The 22,079-nt window shown below is 48.9% G+C and overlaps 1 protein-coding gene across 1 annotated transcript in view; it reads right to left on the reverse strand.

Annotated features, from left to right (window-relative positions):
• Positions 1–21,656, reverse strand: part of Bcat1 (branched chain amino acid transaminase 1) — a 76,530-nt gene extending 54,874 nt beyond the window's left edge. Inside the window, exon 1 of the mRNA XM_051155583.1 lies at positions 21,632–21,656. Coding sequence (XP_051011540.1) covers positions 21,632–21,637 — 6 coding nt within the window. The 5' untranslated portion in view covers positions 21,638–21,656. The remainder of the gene's footprint in view (positions 1–21,631) is intronic.
• Positions 21,657–22,079: the final 423 nt, after the last annotated feature.

Consider the following 22,079-nt stretch of genomic DNA (forward strand, 5'->3'; position numbering starts at 1 on the left):
GGTAAATGACAAAGGGATAATAAAATATGGGCCACGAAGGAACAGCACTCAGCTGTTAAGAAAAATAAAATGTACGCAGGTGAACGGATAGGTCTAGAAACAGTCCTCCTGAGTGAGGGTCACAGACAGGAAATGACAAATGTCAAGTAGATGTCAGCTCTCAAGCTTTAACTATGTGTTTAAATATGCGTTTCAGGGAACAACCACTGAGCATTGCAAAGGAGCTGGGAGAGGACGAGGATCTTCCACGGAGGAGCAAATGGAGTATCTTATCAAAAAGAGACGGGAGGGGGGGTCGTGGGGGGGAAACTATACCAGGACTGAATGGAGGGGAGGGGGAGGGGGACTTAAGGGGTGCAGATGGGGAAGGAAGGGATAACCCTGAAGGCCATCTGAAAAGCCATATGGAAGCCTACCACTACGAGAGGTTCCTGGAGTGTACATACATGAGGGGGACCTAAAGCCGGAGCATCTTCTGCTACCTCTTGTGCCAGGAATGGGTTACATCTTACTGACTCGTTGGCCAGAGCGCCTGCATGGAAACCCCTAAACATCGCAGGCTATTCCCGAGGCTGCTGGCTACTCTCCATGGCCTGATGGTAAGTCCCTTGCTACTCTCCATGGCCTGATGGTAAGTCCCTTTGCTGAAGGCACACCTTGCTTGTTCGTCAAACATGGAGAATAATCGAGCTGGTGCCAGCACGCATGGTACTGGAAGGCACTGTTCTGCAAACAGTCACAGGAGGAACGTGATTCCCGGTGTCACCCATCCGTGAGCCATGTGATGTGTCACAGCAACCTGACAGCAAGATAGGCTGGTACAACTGTGGCGCACACTGTGGCTGCTATTGTTAGATGCAAAGTGGGCCCCACAAAATGGCTGGTGATTACGTCATAAACAGAACTACTCTGACTTGACCGGGTAAACACAAGGACTGCTACGGGGGAAAGAAAAATCCTAAATTCAGCATTAGTCCAAAAACCTCTGTGGCAGGACTGTGTTTACCAGGAAGGACACTATGTCCCTTACCCACCCTCTGGCAAGGGCATCTAGTTCCTGACAAATCCTGTGCTAACCCCCAGGCTTTTCTGGCTTGCACCTCTCCTTCTCTGTCCCCTAAAAATTGGCAAGGCTTCCCCAGCATCGCCCCCCCACCGCCCCACTACACCCCCTCCACCCCTGCTCTATCCACACACCCTACCCTGCCAAGACATCCGAGCTGCTCTGGCTGCCGCCGCCAAGACTTTCCCTCCAACTATGAGCTAAAACAAACCTTTTCTCCCTGACACTGCTTAATAATAATAATAATAATAATAATAACAATAATTTGTGAGAATGTATGTACGTGCATGTGAGTGCAGGTATCCTTGGAGGCCAGAAAGAGGGCATCAGCTCTCCTGAGTTAAAGGCAAGTATGAACTTCCCAACATGGGAGCTGAAAACCAAACTCAGGTCCTTTCCAAAACTGCATGCTCTTAGCCACTTGCTGAATCTTTAAGTTGATTTTGTCGGGAATTTTATCCTAGCAACAGGACATGCAATGGTTGCCCTCAAGTGAACTGGAGGAAGAAAACGGCCTCATGCAGGCTGACAGCAGTGGGTGCAGAGACTGAGAACACTGGGTGGAGGGGAAATGTGGAAGTACTCTCTGGGGAGTCAATCCTGTATACAGACCATGCTAAGCAAGCTGTCAGTCCGGCACACAGGTGGAGGAAAGTCCATCAAGGAACACTAAGTGCTAAGGCCACACAGGAGCAGGGATCTGGGACACGATTGCACAATGGATGCCTATTAGCCACGTCATGTACCACATAGCTCAAAGGCTGGAAGGAAGGGTTCTGACCATTTCCACAGTAAGCAGTGATGCTTGAGGAAGCGAATGAGCTCATCCTGATGTGAACATCATGCAATGCATTATGGGTAGGAACTTCATCAGAAACTCCATTAATTTGTGCACCTTGGAGGCCTCAATGTAAAATAAAGTTTTAAAAAGAAATATATATATATATATATATTATTTCTACCATTTAACTCTAAAAAGTAACTCAAAACACAATGAAAGGAATCGTGGATCTAAAAATCAGATAATGTAGCCAGGAGCAGTGGCGCACGCCTTCAATCCCAGCACTCACGAGGCAGAGGCAGGTGGATCTCTACAAGTTTGAGGCCAGCATGGTCTACAAAAAGTCTAGGACAACCAAGGCTACACAGAGAAACCCTGTCTTGAAAAAACGAAACAAACAACAACAATAACAAATCAGATAATGTTATAGACTTTTTAAAATAAATCTGCTGCCTAGTTTTAGGTCAACTTGTCACAAGCTAGGGCCACAGAAGAGGAGGCAACCCCAGCTGAGAAAAAGCATGCATGTGTGTGTGCGTACATGAATGTGTATGTGAGTGTGGTGTGAGTGTGTGTGTGTGGTGTGAGTGTGTGATGAGTATGGTGTGTATATGTGAGTGTGTGTGTGTGTGTGTGTGTGTGTGTGTGTGTGTGTGTGTGTAAGGGTCTCTTGTACCAAAGGCTGGCCTCAATTCTATGAAGAACCAAGGCTGACCTTGAGCTCCTCATCCTCCCACCTCCACCTCCCCAAGTTCTGGGTTTAGATGCATGCACCATCCCACCAAGTCTGTTTGGTGCTCCAAATCATCACACCCAGGGCCTCGTGTGTGCTGGGCAAGCACTCAGCCGACTGAGCTACATTCACAGCCCACTTAAACAGGGTTTTCATTTACTTTAGCCCAGAGGCAAGTAATCCACTGCAAGGTTCAGAACTGAGTAGAGAACAGGGGACACTGATAGGATTGTTGTCTACTCAAGGATGGAGCCAAATGGGGCACTGAGGCAGCTCTGGACAAACATGCAAAGCAGATGATTATGTTAATAAACTGGACGAGACTGCAGTAGAGATGCAGAGTAGGGTATAGCCGTGTCCTTGAACTGAAACAATCTGAGCTAGAGAGAGGCTTCCTAAGATAAGGAAAGTAAATAAAACTCAAGAAGCTCAGGAAGTTCCTAAAACTCACAAGATTCCCAAAGGCCTGGGACTGGAGAGATGGCTTGGTGGTTCAGAGTATGCATTGCTCTTACAGAGGACCCCAGCCAGCACTGGGCAGCTCACAATTCCCTGCAACTCCAACTCCAGGGGACAGGATGCCTTCTTCTGGCCTCCACAGGAACATGTGCACACACACACACACACACACACACACACACACACACACACACACACACACCTTTTTTTAAACGTTCACAAGGTCAGATGAGCAGTAAAATTTAAAGAAGACGTTTTCTTTCTTTCTTCCTTTTGTTGTTTGTTTCTGTTTGTTTTTTCAAGGCAGGATTTCTCTGTGTAGCCTTGGCTGCCCTGGATTCACTTTGTAGACCAGGCTGGCCTCAAACTCACAATGCTGAGATTAAAGGCATGCACCACCATGCCCGGCTCAAAGAAGTGGTGTTGCCAGTAAATTCTGCAGGGAGCTGCAGGAATGTCATCACCCAGGCTGGGTGGGACGACTTTGCAGTGACATGCTCCTTTAAGCAGCCCCAATAAACTCGGTGGTCCACTAAGAGAGACGTGGGTAGAGCCGCCACTCGGCGACTCTGTATGCGATGAACAGAAGTCAGACACAGAAGGGCGCAGCCAGATGCCAGTGAGGCTCACAGTGGACTGGAGGAAGGACAGGGAAGGGCAGAGGGTGGGATGAAGGGGTGGGGTGGGGTGGGTGGGGGAAGGGCAGGGGAAGAACAGGCATTTCCAGGAGAGCTCAGTGGGGACATTCCCTTGGTACCATGGGATTCTCCAGATGCTGCAGTCTGCGGGGATGGACGGTCTAGTGGGGTACACTGAGGAGTCTCTGAGAGTGAGATTCCCCCGAAGGTCAGGTGACTGGTCTCAATGCAGGTGCGCTTTTGGCACTGCATACAGGTGGTGACTGAAGCAATGGGTAACAAAGAGAGAAACCTGCGTTTTATTACTTGTCACTTCCAATCAAGTCCGGTTTTTTTGGTTTTTTTTTGGGTTTTGTTTTTTTTTTTTTTTTTGAGGCAGCGGCTCATCTCACCCACGTGGGCTTCAAGCTCACTACGTCCTCAAGCGGCCTTGGCCTTGAGTTTAACCTCCGATGTGCTGGAGTTGCATGCTGCACCACGCCCAGGCTGCGCTGTGTGCAGGGGCCAAACCTCAGACTTGCTAAGCAACACCTGAGCTTGAATCACTGTTATCTCACAGTGGGATGTGGGGCAGGAGCACTTGTGATAAGAACTACAAATCAATCTGCTCTGCCGCAGAAGATGTGACTCCTCTTGCTTTTACATTGCTATGGTTTTCTTTATTCTGGATTTAGTCTTTCTTTCTTTTTTAAATCTATGTCTGCTTTTTCTTCCCAGATCTCTTAAACCCAATTGTCCCTTTTGCAAGAACGATTGATTAACACTCTGTGACCTAATCTTTAAATCTCCTTACCTCTGCTCCCACAGACCCCAGCAGGGCAAGCCGGCTGAGAAGCAGGTTCACGGATGACCCAACTCGCCTCTTCCCTCAGACCACCACACATTTGTCACAGGGTAGCCATGCAACACACAGAGCACTCGGCAGCCAGCGGCGTGACAGGGAAAAGGAATGTGCTGAGGGCTCTGAGGCCCCGAGCTCCTCTCAGGAAGGCACGGAGCCTGCTCTCTTACCTGCTCCCTTTTTTACTAATCTGTACACAGCGACAGCCTTGGCCTGGGAAGTCTTCAAGCTCTTTTCACGGGAGTGACAGATGGACAGTCTAAGCAGAGATTAGTGATGCCAGTGATATTTGGGAACTTCAGCTCGGACTTTTCTATTTTACAAAAATAGACTCACATTCAAGTTCTGAGAGGGGAACATCAACCCTAACTAAATGAGGTTTTTTAAAAAAACACCTAGATATTTCCTTTAAGGCATTAGAGAACATTTTGTTTTATACGGACACTTGAGTGGGTACACTGATTTTTTTTGTTTGTTTGTTTGTTTGTTTGTTTTTTGGTTTTTCGAGACAGGGTTTCTCTGTGTAGCCTTGGCCATCCTGGACTCACTTTGTAGACCAGGCTGGCCTCGAACTCACAGCGATCCGCCTGCCTCTGCCTCCCGAGTGCTGGGATTAAAGGCGTGCGCCACCACGCCCGGCTGATTTTTTTTTTTTTTTTTTTTTTTTTTTTTTTTTTTTTTGGGGGTCTCAAACTCAGAGATCTGCCTTCCTCTGCCTCCTGTGTACATGCACCACCACACTAGATAGCCTGTACTCTGCTTTTAAATTTTGTGTCCTGGAGCTGACGATGCAGCTTAGTGGGTAGGAGCACTTGCTGCTCCTCCAGAGGACTGCAGTCTGGTTCTCAGCACACACATAGGGGAGAGAGCGCACGGTCCCTGTAACTCCAGCCCTGAAAGAATCTAATGCCCCCTTCTGGTTCCCACAGGCACTGCACTCACATGCACAAAACCATACACAGACACAAAAGGGCTATCCCAAGTGGGGCTATCCCAGGAGCGCCTAATGATGACCACATACAGATAAAAGCTGCTGCTCAAATCTGGTTCTGATGTGAAGCCAGGAACTGCCTCTGCCAGCAAGCACTGACTCTCCCTGAACACCCTGTGGGCCAGCCCAGCCCAACAACCCTCGCTTGTGCGATCTCCAGCTCCACTTGCTTGGCTGTTATGGACTCCCGGGAGCTCAGCAGTCATCCTCCGGAAAACGTGTCCGCGTGCTTTCTGTTGCTGTGATAAACACCATGGCCGAAAGCAACTCGGGAGTTAGGGTTTATTTGGCTCACATATTGGGATCAGAGCCCGGCATGGAGGGGATTCGGGACAGCACCACCTTCCCGGAGGTGGCAAGGTCTACAGTGAGCTGGGCCCTCCCACATCAATAGCCAACCAAGAAACCGCCATCAGACACACCCACGGGACACGCCTACAGGACAGTCTGAATGGAAGTATTGTCTCACCTGAAGTTCCTTCCTTCCAGGAAACTGACAAGAACTAACCATGGTTTTGCAGGAAATACTGACATATTTGGGCGGGACGAAGGCAGGATTCACATCTTAAGGCTTCCAACCCTCTCCTACGCTTCCTCTTCTCTCTTACTTTACACTATCCCCTTGAGACCTGTGATACCCAATACAGTGTAAATCCTTACTTCCTGCTTCCTGTGAGGAAAGCCACGGTAGAGAGGAAGGGCTCACTTCCCCTCCCCAATGAGGAGGAAACAGCGCCCCTCGGGCGCGAAGGCACTGGATAGGAACCTCACATTTTAACAGATTTGACTGGGACACGTGAACGCTCCGGTTCTGCTGCCCATCTCTGTTTTCCTCAGTCTAGGGCTCGGGCCGTGGTATGGGTTCGTCACAATCAGGGCAAGTCTTTCTCTCCGCCCCGGGTTAATATCTCAGCGATATGCCCAGGGTATCTGCCCTGCTGGGCCCTTCTCCGTGTAATTAAGCATCCGGCCAAAGTTAACGTCACGTCTCATAAACAGTCATTTCTCTGCTGTGTTTAGAGAATAAAGACGGGCCGTATGCCGCCTCCCACATGGGACTTTAGCTTCTGATTGTCAAATGTTTGCAGCTGGGTAAATGCGGGTGAAGCCCAGGGAACCAGCTGGGAGCTCATGAGATGGGGGGTGGGGGTGGAGAGCAGGGGAAGGGAAACAACACAAAGAGGGGAGGACGGGGGCGGGGGAAGGCAACCAAAACAGTATTATAAAAATGCAAATATGAGGCCTGTTGCTCTCTATAAGTCATTGAAAAAGAGGGAGGGAAGGAGGGAGGGAGGAAGTAGCCAGGAGGCAGGGAAGGGTGCACATGTGACCACTGCAAGTGTGCTATGCTCCCTGAGGTGACCAGTCAACCAACACTGAGCGTAGACATGGAGTGCCCCGGCATGTAAGTAGTCTGAGTCTGTCTGCCCCGTACACATGATCCAGTTCTAGAAAGCACATGCCATACGTACTTACAGGAAGTAGCCAACACAGGGAGAGGTGGGGAGTGTGGCTGACATTGAGCAAAGACTCTCAGGAAAGGGAGACGTGGGAACAGCTAATCAAAGGGTTTTTTCACTATTAATAATTAAAGGGTGCTGGCCGGGTGGTGGTGGCGCACACCTTTAATCCCAGGCAGAGGCAAGCGAATTGCTGTGAGTTCGAGGCCAGCCCGGTCTACAATGCTAGTCCAGGACAGCCAAGGCTACACAGAGAAACCCTGTATCGAAAAAGAAGAAAAATAAAATAAAATAATTAAAGGGTGCTGTACATTCAAAGAAACATGGAAACCCATGGGAGCAACATGTTGTCACAGCACCTGGGACACACAGGCAGGAGAATGGATCGCAAAGTCAGCTGGGTCTGGCAGCACAAGCCTTTTCATCTGCATTTGAGAGGCAGAGGCAGGGGCATGTCTGTGAGTCAGAAAGTCTCAGGTTCCAAGACATTAAGGGCTACTTAGTGAGACCCTGTCCCAAAAAAGAAGAGTTGGGGGTCAGGCTGGAGTACATGACACTCTCTCTGAGGTATACCTGGTTGTGGAACTCTGTCCTCTAAGCTCGGCACGCCTGAGAGTCTAGCCGCCCAGTCCCTCCTGCGCAATTTGCATTTGGTCCTGAGAGGAGCCAAATCTACAGGAGGTGGTGGCTGACTGTAACATGAGGCTTCAGCCACACAGCCTTTGTGAATTGTCATTCAGGCAGGGCTTTTGGGGTGGCACAGCTGCCTGAATCACCCATGTTCATGAAAGTAACCCTTTGTAGCATCAGCTTTTCTGGGGAGACTTCAACAAACATCTGTTCACCCCCAACAGGGTAGCAACCAATGACAGACCATCCATCACGGATGGCTGACTCCTAGAGGCGGCATCTAAGGGTCTTACCTTCAGGAGGGAGTTAGTGATAGCTAGATTCCCAAGGGAGGGTCCTGTGACCCCGCCTGGTACAAGGTCCACTAGAAAGTGTCAATAGTTGCATTGCCATTACCACAGACCTGGCTCCCTCCCACAGTGCTGCTCACTGCCTAAGCAGGGTAGTCCCTGCTAAACTGTGCATGGCCCTGAGGAAAAAAGGCCATGCAATACCCCCGACTCCCAAAAACTCCCTCCAATAAACTCATTGGTTCCAAAGACTGGACCGGGGTGGAGTCATTTCTTTCATCTGCCATCACTATGGCTGTGTCCTGTCAGAAATGAAGTCAGCAGGAGCCCACCAATCCTTGGGAAGTCATTACACATACAGCAAACATCACCTGGCTGAGCAGACCAATCCAGCTTCCTGGAGTGACAGTGCCAATAGTATGTCTGGGCCTGGCATGCTCTTTACAATGCCATTGCCAGTTTGTGTGTGGAACTGTCAATCACAGCATCCTAGGGAGCTCTGTTCATCCTCTAGGGACCTTGACTCTCAGGTAAAACTGAATCCTTGGCTTGTTGCAGGATATTTGATCACACTGTGAACCCGGAGATTGTGTTATTTGCTGGAAAATACTGTTTGTATTTGTGGTGTGGCTGAGCCCTAGCACACACCTTTAATCCAAGAGTTTTCTACTTGAACAGGATTAAATATACTCACTGATAGGTCAAGAGGCAGAGCAAACTAGGCGAAGTAATGCACAGCACTCGGGAGGCAGAAGCAGGGAGATCTCTGTGAGTTTGAGGCCAGCCTGGTCTACAAAGTGCATCCAGAACAGCCAAGGCTACACAGAGAAACCTTGTCTAGAAAAACTAACAGTCAGAACAAGCAACCAGTTGACAAGAAGTGAACATAGAAAAAAAACATAGAGAAGAAGAAGTCAGGAGGATGGACAAAGAGACGAACAGGAAGTAGAAGGAAGGGGCATTCAGTTTGAGAGTTTTTTGTTTGTTTGTTTGTTTGAGATGGTGTGGAGAGGGAGAGCTTCCTTTTTTGAAAGAGGAAGTGGACATCATTGAGGAGGAAGGTCAGAGGGGCTTTCTCTGCCTCTCTGAACTAGCAGGCTGTTACTCCAACATCTTGCTCCCTGAGTCTTTACTGGTAAAATTGAACATGTGAGATTTTGGTAAAAACAACACTGGCTTTTGAAGGTAAGCCAGCAGAGAGCAGAGTTGGAGTTCAGGCAAAAACATTTTTCAGAGTTAAGAGGAAGAAAGACGGCTTGGGCAGAAGCATGCTTGCATGGCATGCACACGGTCCTGGGCTCAAGCTCCAGCATGGACAATCTTAAACGCTAATAACAATAAATTGTAAGAGGCCGGAAGGGTGGCTCAGTGGTTAAAGTCACTGGCTGCTCTTGCTGAGGCCCAGGTTCAGTTCCCAGCAGGTTCAGTTCCCAGCAGCCGCGTGACAGCTCACAGTCATTTGTAATTCTAGTTCCAGGGCATCCAACACCCTCCTCTGGCCTCTGCAGCATTGAGCATGCACATGGTACATGTACAAACATGCAAGCAAAATACGCACTCACATTTAGAGAGACAGACAGACACACACACACACACACACACACACACACACACACAGTGAGACAGAGACTCAGTAGGAAGATTCAGCCAAGAGCATGATGTATGTGAGCTTCTCCAAACATGACATATATGTCATTTTGATGGCTCTCAAGTTACTTTCTCCAAGGCTTGCTAAGAAACTGCTTTTTCCTTTTACTCTTTTTGCTCCAAAATAAATGCGCAATTTTTAAATTTACTTTTTAAAAAAGGTACTTTTAAACATGGTCTCATTACGTAGCCCCGACTGGCCTGGAACTCACTACATAGGCCAGGCTACCTTCAAACTCACAGACATGCCCCTGCCTCTGGCTTCTGAGGACCGATATTTAAAGATGTGCACTACCATTCCCAGCCAAATGATTTGTTTTTATTTTAACTGTGTGTATGTGTATAGGTCTGTGAGTGCAGTGCCTTCAGACCCCAGAAGGGGATTTCGGATCCCTCTGGAGTTCCAGGCTGTTGTGAGGCACCAAACACAGGTTCTGGGGAGCAAGCTCAGGTCTTCTGTAGGCCCAGAACACGCTCTAGGCCAGTGAAACCCTTTTCTTCTTTTTTGACAGTTGCAACTGTTGGGACCCTGTTCCTGGCTGGCAGGGACTTCTCAGTTAGAGCTGGGAGGACAGACATGATTTATGGCTTGATTAGAGGAGAGCTCAGGACACAATAACCTAAGTCATTCATTTTTTTTGTGCCCCTGAGACCTCTGTGGCTTACCATTGGAGTGGATGAAAGGAAAGCTTTGGTTTTTTAGAGAGGGTGAAAAGCATATGTGAAAGGAGAAGTGGGAACCATGCTTGCCAAGATGTCCCCGCCCTAAGCTGTGTTCTGCCAGGCAAACCTTGGGAAAGATTTAAATAAAGGTTCACCAAGGACAAAAACCACAGGCTGGAGGGAGGACTCAGTGGGAGAGGGCATTTCCGCCAAGCCTGCCAGCCTGAGTTTGATCCCCAAACCCACAAGGTGATAGAAGGGAACTGACTCCTCACAAGTCAGACATGTGTGACACCCATGTGAGAGTGCAGATGCACACACGCACACACACATACAAGTACACACACACACACAACAATTTTTTCTCCAAAAAATCACATTTTAAAAGACCTTATCTGGCTTCATTTTCATTTTGCTTTAAGACAGGGTCTCACTACGTGGCCCTGATTGGTCTGGAGCTCAACCAAGAACCACATCATAACCCGAGGACAAGAAATGAAGCCTAAGCCAGGCGTGGTGGCGCACACAAGTAATCCCAGCCCTCGTGAGGCAGAAGCATGCAGGTCTCTGAGGGTTCGAGGCCAGCCTGGTCTATAAGGCGAGTCCAGGACAGCCAAGACTACACAGAGAAACCCTGTCCTGAAAAAAAGAAAAGAAGAGAAGAGAAGAGAGAGAGAGAGAGAGAGAGAGAGAGCTTATAACCTGGTTAGAGTGCTCAACCAACACATTGATTAGAAGGACACCAAGAGACAAATTCAAGACACTGGAGGGTTTCCGGGGAACACTGTCAAGGCAGCAAGAGTTGTTTGTAAAGTTACAGGACAAGAATTACAGGGAGTGGGGTATGGGGAGGGGTGCGTGCCTTCGCCTAGTGTAGGAGATAACTGAGTCCTTCCTGGCACCAGAGTTCCATCCTAAACCAGGATAGCTATCTAAGTCACCTAGCAGAGGGCATTTTTTTCTTCCTTCCTTCCTTCCTTTCCTTTCCTTTCTCTCTCTCTCCTTTTTTCTTTCTTCTTTCCTCTTTCTTTTTTGAGATTACACTATAATACATCCTTCCTCCTCCTCTTTCCTCCCTCCAAGACCTCCTCCTATGTTCTCTTTCAGCAGAGAGCTAGAAGAAGCAAGCAGAGGGATGTTTGCCCACGAAGTGGGTGTCTTTGGATGGTCAGGACTAGCTTCTAGACTCCTAAACTCTTTCTGGCTTCTGCCTCAGTATGCTGGCCCAGGAGGTGCCTTGGGTGGGATCACAGTCAGGTAAGATAAAGCCAGGAGCCACTGGGGCTGCACAAGACACAGCTGGTAAGAGGCCTGAGAGACCCAGATTAGCCACTCAGAAGGGAAAAATGTCTTCAGCAAGCATTGGTTGCTCTGAAAGCTTTGTGCTTCAGCCACTGAGAGGCTTGGCCAGACTCAGGAGAGAAGTTACACACCCTCTCTTCCTCCCTCCCTCCCTCTCCCTCTCTCTCTTGCCCTGCTGCCATAATTATCCCCATCTGTAAAAGTTCTACCTAACTATGTGGAGATAAAGATGCAGTGTCAGTGGAGCGTGGTGGCAGACAACTATAATCCCAGCACTCTGGGAGGCAGAGGCAGGTGGGTGGCTGTGAGTTCGAGGCCAGCCTGGTCTACAAAGTGAGTCCAGGACAGCCAGAGGAGAAAACCTGTCTCAGGGGGGAAAAAAAAAGTGGTGTTATGCATCCACAAGGGTCTGCCGCTGCCACCAGCGCTCTTCTCCTGGGTACCATGGTGACATGCAGGACCTACCTCTTCAAAGAATGGGCAAGTGGGGGTCTTTAAACAAGGGGTCTCACCTTGCTGTCTGGCAATCAGGGTGGAGTGCCACCATCAGGGCACATGGACACTCCACCCTGGCTGGCAGGGACTTCTCAGTAAGAGCTGGGAGGACAGACATGATTTATGATGGCTTGATTAGAGAGCTCAGGACACAATAACCTAAGTTATTCATTTTTTTTGTGCCCCTGAGACCTCTGTGGCTTACCATTGGAGTGGATGAAAGGAAAGCTTTGGTTTTTTAGAGAGGGTGAAAAGCATGTGTGAAAGGAGAAGTGGGAACCATGCTTGCCAAGATGTCCCCTCCCTCAGCTGTGTTCTGCCAGGTAAACCTTGGGAAAGATTTAAATAAAGGTTCACCAAGGGCAAAACCGCAGGCTGGAAGGAGGGCTCAGTGGGAGAGGGCACTTCCGCCAAGCCTGCCAGCCTGAGTTTGATCCCCAAACCCACAAGGTGATAGAAGGGAACTGACTCCCCATAAGTCAGACATGTGTGACACACACACACACACAGGCATGCATGGCATGGAACTTTGGTATGACTGACTCCATTTTGATTTTCAGCCTGATCAGTATCAATGCGGAGTTGAAAGCAGTCATTTCTGCTGGCTTTACCCAGAAGGTTGGTCACACAGCCTTTGGCTCTTCCCTGCTTGCCCCTCCCCAGGAGGTCCAGGTAGCCTGGTAGTCAGGTTACACTTCCTTTCCCCTTATAAGGCCACATCCAGAAGCAGGAGGAATTCCTCCTTATGCAAATGAGGTGTTCCCAACACCCAGGTCCTGGCCAATGATATAAACTTACCCTGAAATCCTCTGCCAACCCCAAACAGTTTAAGTAGCCGGAGCTGTCTCACTGAAGCTGTCTCCTGAAAAGTCTGTTTCTTACCACACTCACCACCACCTGAGGTCGCTTTCATCCCTGGCTGTCCACCCTTCCCCGCCACCCACCCCACCTCCAGGTCTCCGCCAATCAGCGGGGAAGGAGGGGGAGGTCTGAACAGCAACTTTAGATCAGCTGAGCCATTTTAGTAAACCCATAGTCCGACTTCCATAGCTGCAGGCACTGGGACCTTTGCTTTCTTACTTGCTCTGGTTTGTTGGTGATGAGCCTGCTCTTCCTGAGCTGCCCTTGTAAGTGCTCTGAGGTTCCAGGTGGCAGCCATTAGAGAGCCCACCTGGTTTCTGTACGTGGGTCTGTCCTTTTCTCATTCCCTTGCCCCTGATAACTAGCGTTCTAGGACACAGGCTGTGCAAGCGCAGGCCCTTCACTACTGAGCTGCCTCTCTGTATCCTCGCTTAGGATTTTTATGAAGAAGATGCATACTGGGTCTGAAACTCTCTTTTGTTTTTACTTATTGGCTTTTTTTTGTTTGTTATGTTTTGTTTAGTTCAAGATGATCTCATGGCCTGCTGTTCGATGTGTAGCTCAGTCTGGGCTGGACTGCCCTAATCCAACAGTATTCTTCCTGTAGATGTGGTTGCAAGTAATTGGCCTCTTCTATTTGCCTGAGGTATTGTTGTCTTGGAGGTTTACTGCCTCTGTCTGCTAACCTAGATCTAGTCCTGGAAACTTCTAGCCTCCAAACAGTCTAACCTAGGCCTAGAATGTTTTCAGCCTCTGAGACTTACTGCTTAATAAGCTCACCCTTTTTAATTCTTTCTGAGCTCTGGCTGGCTGGTTCAACTCAGCTATTCTGGCTCACACTCCTCTCCCAGATGACTGATTCAAACTGGCTTCTCTCAGTTTCTCATTGAATTGCTCTTCTTGGGCTCTTCTTGGCCTCAAACAAACTCTAGAAATCTGTTCTAATCTTCTGGCTCCTTCTCATTCTCTGGCTCGTTCTGTTTTCACACCTAGCTAGCTAGCTCGTTCTCCCTTCACCCTGACTCCGGAAAACTCTCCCACTTAAACTGCCTCTGACTTCCATGAACTGAACTGCCACAAACTCAACTCCACTGCTTGGCCTCTCAACCAAAGTGCCTGAACAGCACTGATTAGATAGAACTCAGAGATGTGCGTTCCTGTCTCCCCCAGTGCTAGGATTTAAGGTGAATGCCCAAACACCCAGACCTCAGCTTTTCTTTACCTGAAACTTGCTCTATACCAGGCTGGCCTTGAACTCAGATCTGCTTGCTTCTGTCTCCTAGATTAAAGGCATGTTTGTATTCCAGCCAGATCACACAGACCTAGAAGGCCTTTGGATGTGATCTCCTGCAGTGCAGCCAAATTCTGAATTTAAGATTACTCTACAGTTGCACAGCAGGTGTGCTGCACCACACGCAGAGTCAAGAGCTCCTTCTTTGACTTCATGAGTCATTTGTGAAATCTGAGCTGCATTTGTTTAGGGAGCAGAAAAGAACCGCAGAACCTGAACTCCTCCGTAGAGCATAGCTGTGGCCTGGCTTAATGAGAGCCCTGGACCCACCTGAGACGCGCACCTGGCAAGCTGATGCCACTGTGCCGTGTGGATGCCTCATTTCCTGAGGACACTGGCTGGGTAGCCTTGCCTGGGGGGCTGGAGCGACATACAGAAGAGCCGGTTCCCCACTGATGTCCCTCAAATGTTCAGATTCAGCCGAGTCCTCCAAAGAGCTGAAACTGGCTTCTTTAGTTGGTTTCCACCTGTGCTTCTAAAACACACAGGGGGCTGCTAATTGCCAATCACGTGACACACAGTTTTACCTCTGTTAGGACGCCTAATATACGACAGTCTCAGTTTATTAAACAGATGAGCCAAGGGTCTTTAGTATTTTTTAGTGTTACAGACTTTTTAAACTTTTGCTTTTGCCTTTTTTTGAGACGGGGTCTCATGGAGCCTAGGCTGGCCTCGGTCTTGAACAATCTGTATAGCAGATGGCCAACAATTTCTGAATGGTGCGAAAATGATCAATCACTAGGTGAACTAAGAACACCTGTTGCTCCTCCAAAGGGCCCAAGTTTAGTTCCCAGCAGTCATCCGGGGGAGGTGAGGAGAGGGCGCTGCTATTGGGTTGCAGAGAGCATGGTAAACAGATGTGGGGAGAAGATTCCAGAGAGTAAGGGGCGAACATAGGAGCACATGAATGATGTTCTCTCTCTCTCAGGTCACATGATCTTCTCCCCAGTTAGCTCCAGGGTCCTACCTTCCTGAAAGCCTTTCTATGATAGTCTTGTTTTGTTTTGCTTTGTTTTTCAAGACAGGGTTTCTCTGTGTAACAACTCTAGTTGTCCTGGAATTCCCTCTGTAGACCAGGCTGGACTCGAACTCACCTGCTCCTGCCTCCCAAATGCTGGGATGAAAGGCATGCGCCACCACCACCCAGCTGTGATAGTCTTTTTAAATTTTTTTATTTTTTCTTTTGCTTTTTTGGTTTTTCGAGACAGGGTTTCTCTGTGTCGCCTTGGCTGTCCTGGACTCGCTTTGTAGACCAGGCTGGCCTCGAACTCACAGCCATCCACCTACCTCTGCCTCCCGAGGGCTGGGATAAAGGCGTGCGCCACCACGCCCGGCAATAGTCTTTTTTTGATGCCACTGCACTTTGCAATTATTCACCACTGCAGAATTCGACCCTATTAACCTTCATCTTGTCTGCACCCCACACACCTTCCCAACACAGGTATTTCTCAAGACTGAAAATGATTCAGAGGCAAAGAGAGGGCTCAGTGGGGTAAGGCCCTTGCTGCCAAGCCTACCAGCCTGAGTTCTGTCCTGGGGAGCCTCGTGGTGAACGGAGAGAACTGACTCCCCAAAGTTTTCCTCTCACCTCCCTGTGCTGTGTGGCATGCGCAGAACCACACAATATCTTTTTAAGTAAAAGGATATGATTATGCTAATGTTACACAGTACACAGTCTAGTGGCCCCAGAAAGATCTACCTATGCCAAGGTTTAATTATATGAAAATTAAATCAAGCACTGTTTGCAGGTCATTATTGCACTGTATAATTAGTACATTTATATCGGTTTAAAAACCTTTAATGGGGGGGCTGTCTTGTTTGTTTTGTTTGTTTGTTTGTTTGCTTGCTTACTTGCTTTTGAAATGGGAGCTCCTGTTGCCTACCTGGCTTCCAACTTGATGTGGTGCTCACGTGGCCACACACATTCAGGTGTGCACAACATTAAATGAATGCATGTAAAAATAAATTAAAGCGTGTATATAAAAAAAAAACCTCTGGCAAAGCTGTCAGGAAAAGCAACATAAATAGTTGATGTACAGGGTGGAAGCTGATGTACAGAGGGGGAGACAACCATAGGAAGCTGCAAGTGAGCCTGGCGGGTAGCAGAAGAGTCCCGAGGAAACAGGAGAGGCCCTTGTCCTTCCTTGGATGGGAGGAAACTAAAGGCTCGAAAATAAAACCAAAAGAGCAACCCTTCTTTGCCAGGAGGAAACTGTGTAAAATGGCCTGACAGATCTGGTCCTTCAGCTTCCATCTGAGGGTTGGGCGAACAGCACCGTCTAAGTGTCACTTTGTTAGCTATGTCTGAATGCACCTTCATTAATTTACTTAAAAACAGCAATGTCTGCAACAAAGAAAAACAAGCTGACCAGCCTGGGTCCTGGGCAACACTCTGGGACACATGACTGTTCTATACTAACAGCCCTCCAGCCCAAGCACCATTCTTTTTCTTTCTTTCTTTCTTTCTTTCTTTCTTTCTTTCTTTCTTTCTTTCTTTCTTATTATGTATACAATGTTCTGCCCACATGTACAACTGCAGGCCAGAAGAGGACAATATAGATTGTTCTGAGCCACCATGTGCTTGCTGGGAATCGAACTCAGGACGTCTGGAAGAGCAGTCAGTGCTCTTAACCTCTGAGCCATCTCTCCAGCCCCCAAGCACCTTTTTTTTTCTCACCATTCTTAATTAAGCTAGGACAACCAACCTCAGGCCTGCTGTCTCTTCTCCTGTCGCCAGCAATGCCCTCAAGTGCACAGAGCATCCTCTAACTGGCACCGTGGAGTCTGAGATGCACCTGCGGTGGTTTGAACAGGAACAGCCCCCATAGATGCATGCATCTGAAAGCTTGGCCCACAGGGAGTGGCACTGTTAGGAGGTGTGTCACTGTGGGGACAGGCTTTGAGGTCTCATGCTCAAGCCAGGCCCAGTGTGGCCATCTTCTGAGGCCTGGGGAAAAAGATGTAGACCTGCCAGCTCCTCCAACGCCATGTCTGCCTGCACGCTGCCATGATGATAATGGACTAAACGTAAGCCAGCCCTAGTGAAATGTTTCCCTCTGTAAGAGTTGCCAAGGTCACGGTGTATCTTCACAGTAACCAAGACAACGCCTCCCTGCATACTTTACGGTTACAGTTATCTTTATTCATTAAAGCCAAGTTTCACACCACACAGGCTGGCCTCAAGCTTTCTACGTATCTGAGAGTGACCTTGAATGTAGGATCCTTCTAGCTCCATCTCCGGGCGGGGGGGGGCTTGGGGTGGAGGGGGGGTGAGTGCCTAGATCTGAGGCATCCGTCACCACGCTCCACGCTATTTTAACTCTCTTATCTTCAAAATTGAAGAAGTTCATACTGTGCTTTCATAGCTTGCTGGGCTAACGTCCAGTGCAAAGATCACAGGAGATAGTATCTCAACCAGCCAATCAGAAATGAGCAGCCTTGTGTGTGGTGAGGGAATGCCAGCCACAACCCCCATGGCTGTCCTGTGAAAATGGCCTCACGCAGGATGGATGCAGACTGCGGCTCAGCTGGGGCTTTACTGGGTGAGCATCCCAGCGCTGCTCTTACATTTATGCTCATAGGGAACCAAAGTGTAGCCTCAAAATCTGTGCCACAGGTTTTCTATGTGTGTCCACAGCCCACAAGACTGTCTCAAGGAACCAAAACCAAACAAGACTTCTGCAGGTCGGGTCAAAATAATAGAGGCACACACTAAGGTCCAGACTGTAAATGCCAGGTTCATTCATCAAAATAAAGAATAAATGAGCTGGCTTTTGGTCTGGGTTTGGTTTGGTTTGCCTTCCTTTCTTTCTTTCCTAGTTAATTTAAGAGTATCTTCAATGTATAGCAACTTCACAATTTTTCAATCCCAAAGAGCCATGGCTTTTAGTATTGAAATGTGAAACCCAGCTGGGCAGTAGTGGTGCATGCCTTTAATCCCAGCACTGGGAGGCAGAGGCAGGGGGATCTCTGTGAGTTTGAGGCCAGCCTGGTCTACAAAGCAAGTCCAGGATAGCCAAGGCTACACAGAGAAACCCTGTCTCAAAAAAAATAAATAAATAAGTCATGGCCATGTCAATTGCTAATCTACTTTTATCACGAGAATATACATCTTAGGTGCAGCAGAACAATGTGACTCTATAGGAAGACATGGCTGCACAGAGAAGCCGTGTCTCAAAAAACAAAACAAAACGAAACGAAAAACTATCTTTCCCATTATGCTGTGCCCCACTAAACACAAGACAAATATTTTGGGAAAACCGTTTTCCACCAAAAAGTCATGGCCTATATGATAGAGACCTGTCTATAAGGCACACCAAGCTATTGTGGGTAAGACGGTCTAAGCTCTCAGCTACTTTAAGGACACAGGCAGTTCTGGAGGTAATGTAATTTAGTGAATGATTCCAACAAATTCCTTAGAGCAGAGATGACATGGACGCTGGCTCCTATCTGGTCTTTAAAGCTCTGTCTTCATTTCGCATTCACGCACACTGGGAATCCAATGGGACCTTAAATATGGACAATGCTACGCCTGTGGCCCAGGACTTCCTGAATCCCGACTTTGGGTTTACCTTATGTGTGTCCGTGCATGGGTAAGTGCACTTCAGCTCAGGAGCTCATGGAGGACCAGAAGGCAGCAGACACCGTGAAACCGGAGCTACTTGTCCTGTGTGCTAGGAACTCCAGTGCCCAGTAGGGGCAGCAAGCACCCAGCCATCTCTCCAACCCTTAAAATGGTGTTCAAAAATAGGCTGCGATTCTCACGTGCATCTCAGTTACTTCCTTACGAACTGCGCCCATCACAGGTCCAGCAGGAGGCCTGGTTACCAAACGCTGCAAACACTCTGAGCATTGGGCAGCTGTTTGAGAGATAAAACGATGACACCAAGGCTGTCCACAGGTACTCCTGGGAAGTGAGTGGGTCAGCTACATTCTCCCATGCTTGCTGGGAATGCTGGGTCCCACAAACGGTAGGGGGCGCTGGGGAAGTGACATCTAACCCACAGGTGGGTCCCCCAGGAGGAACTGTGAAGGCTGGGGCAGCTCAGCAGGTGGAGCAGAAACTTTAGGAGCTGACGCATTCCCAGAGCTTGGTCGAGTGAGGTGGTGAGTCAGTGATTCCCAAAGCTCACACACCAGCGTCCCTGACATGCTGGATGGCTAACAACAAAGGCTGTGCCAAACAAGGAGGAAGGCAAGGCTCACCAGAGGTTGCCCTCTGACCTCCACACACGCACCTGTGCGTGCCAGCACTGACACACATAGACATGCAGGCAGAAGCACACACCGTACACATACACACAGAAGACAATGGCTGAGTGAAATGGGCCCGCAGGCAAAGGTGTGCTACCGGCTTCAACTCTTCAGTTCTATCCTGGCGACCCCCATGGTGGATGGAGAGAACAGACTCTTGATGGCTGTCCTCTGGGGGCCTGCAGATGGCTCAGTGATTAAGAGCACTGGCCACTCCTGCAGAAGAAGGCCTGGGTTCTTTCCCAGCATCTGCATGGTGACTCACAGCCTGTAATGCCAGTTCCAGAGGATCTGATGGCCTCTTGGGGCCTACGTGTGGCACAGAGATACTTGCAGTCAAAACACTCATACACATAAAAATAAATATTCTAAGTCAGTAAAGAAACGTGGCTAGCAGGCTTTGAAGGAATAAAGGAGACTCTTTTGCCAGTCATCCCAGGGCAACACCACAGAAGACGTACCCTGAAGCACAAATGCTCAAACACACAGAAGTAGAACCAACCCAGCCTCCCAGGCAGCTTCTTGGTTGATGCACTGAACCAGGGTCCAGGTAGCCTCAGCCTTCTGTTGGTTGGTAACAGCTTCCAAGCAATTCGCTCATGGACACGCAAGAAATGAGGAATAAAACCTACAACCAAACAACTGAGGGAGTCACGGGTACACCAGAAAGCCTATCGGTTAGCATCAAACGGCTGTTTTTAACTTCCTCCCCCAAAAATTCAACCCAGTTCAGATAAACTTCAGGTTTCAAGGAGCTGAGAATAGTTCTTACACAGACTCCCCAATCCCAGGATCCCCTGTAGCCCAGGGTGGCCCAAAGGCTGCTGTATAGCCAAGGATGGCTCTGAACTCCTGACTCTTCTCTCTGCCCCACAAGGACTAAGACTTCTGGTGTGTGCTTTTGTTTGCTTGCTTGCTTTTTGTTTTTTTGAAGACAGGGTTTCTCTGTGTAGCCTTAGCTGTCCTGGACCCGCTTTGTAGACCAGCCTGGCCTTGAACTCACAGCGATCCACCTGCCTCTGCCTGGGATTAAAGGTGTGTGCCACCACAACTGGCTTCTGAGGTTTTTTTTTTTTTTTTTTTTTTTTTTTAAACTTTCCATCCTTTGTCTCTATGACTCAGAAAGCAGAGTAAACTGAGACACATCCCATCCTCTCCCAATGAGGCAGTACCCACCCCAGGTTTGCCCCTTTACTAGTTATGCAGCTTTGAACCGTGCCAAAGGGGCCTTGGCTGGGAATGTAAGCTCCTGGCCTCTAGCTTTCCCCGGTTCACAGACTGCCCACCCATGGAGTTTGCGAACTTATATGTTAAGGTAGATATGTACAGAACAAACAACTAAGAAGGATAGCGAATACAATAAATGCGTTGTATAAAAATTACAAATGCATATGATTTTGTGAAATAAGCTAGAGAAACAAAACAAAACAAAAAACAAACAAACAAACAAAAACCTCCACGTCTATCAGAGCTAGAGGCAAAGGAATCCAGGATGATTGGAGAAATGACGCGTGAATTCTAAGCAGAGAGGGCTTGAGTAGTCAGCGGCTCTTAACTCTCTCCTCCGCCTCTTCAGAAACTGAAACGTGGCTCCGCTCTGTTGCTCCCCAAAGCTCACATTTTATTACTGGAATATTCCTTTCGGGAAGCTAGGTGACAGCACAATCAACCAAGTACCATTTCCCTTAGCTCTGGAAAACAGCCTTTAAAAAAAAAAAAAAAAAAAAACCGCCACTCACTGGCTGGCCGCTGAGCCAACTGCCTCAGATTAGCATCAGAATACACCGCCTGCCTGCAAGCTCCCGCCCTTTGGGCTGCCCAGAAGCTCAAGTGATCCTAACTCCCCGGAGCTGGACCCTAAAAGATGAGCTGTCTGCTTTTGGCAGCTGAGAGGGTCCTCCCCCGATTCTATTACTCGCACCAAGGAGAGCATCCATGAGCATCCTCCGTAAACCCCATCTCTACGCAGCTCAGGCGCAAGGGCGCGGTCCTTCCCGCCTTGGGAGCATGTGGGACAGGCGCTGTGGCATCCTTGGAATCTGGGCACCGTACCCACAGACGCCAGGCACGAGCCACAGTGGGAGCATCTGCGGGCGGAGACGAGGCCGGGGGCCTCCATGCTTGGCAGCGGAGGACCCGGAACAAAGCAAGCTTCCGTCCTCCTCTCTCTCTCTGTCCGAGATGTCCCAGGTAGGTGGCTGCATTCCATCATGAGCTAAACCAATACACTTACCTTCATTGCTCGTGTCCCGTGGCTCCAGCTCCTGGGTGCAGATCTGAGTCTCCTCCTCTGGCGGCGGCGGCGGCGGCGGCGGTTCGGCGACACGTGGCGCTCAGGGTCCTGAAGTGCGGAAGGTGGAGAGCTCTGCTACAGATTGCATCAGCGACTGGCCCAGCAGCAAGCTCCAGCCCGACTCTGGCTCACTCCAGGCTAAGGGACACTGTGATGAGCAGGAATTTGTGTCTCCGGAGGGGAGGTCTCAGAAGAGGACGCATCTGATAGCATCTTTGATTCATTTCCTCTCCTGCTTGCTGCGGAGAAGGTCTGACTACCTCTCCCACCCCTCCCCCTCCTGCAGCTGCACCAGGGTCTGGTCTCAGAACTCAGAAGGGTTTTTTGTTTGTTTGTTTGTCTGTCTGTTTGGTTTGTTTGTTTCAGGTTTTTGCTTTTTTGTCCTGGA

Source organism: Acomys russatus, chromosome 13 (genome assembly GCF_903995435.1).
Source record: "Acomys russatus chromosome 13, mAcoRus1.1, whole genome shotgun sequence".
Taxonomy (NCBI): domain Eukaryota; kingdom Metazoa; phylum Chordata; class Mammalia; order Rodentia; family Muridae; genus Acomys; species Acomys russatus.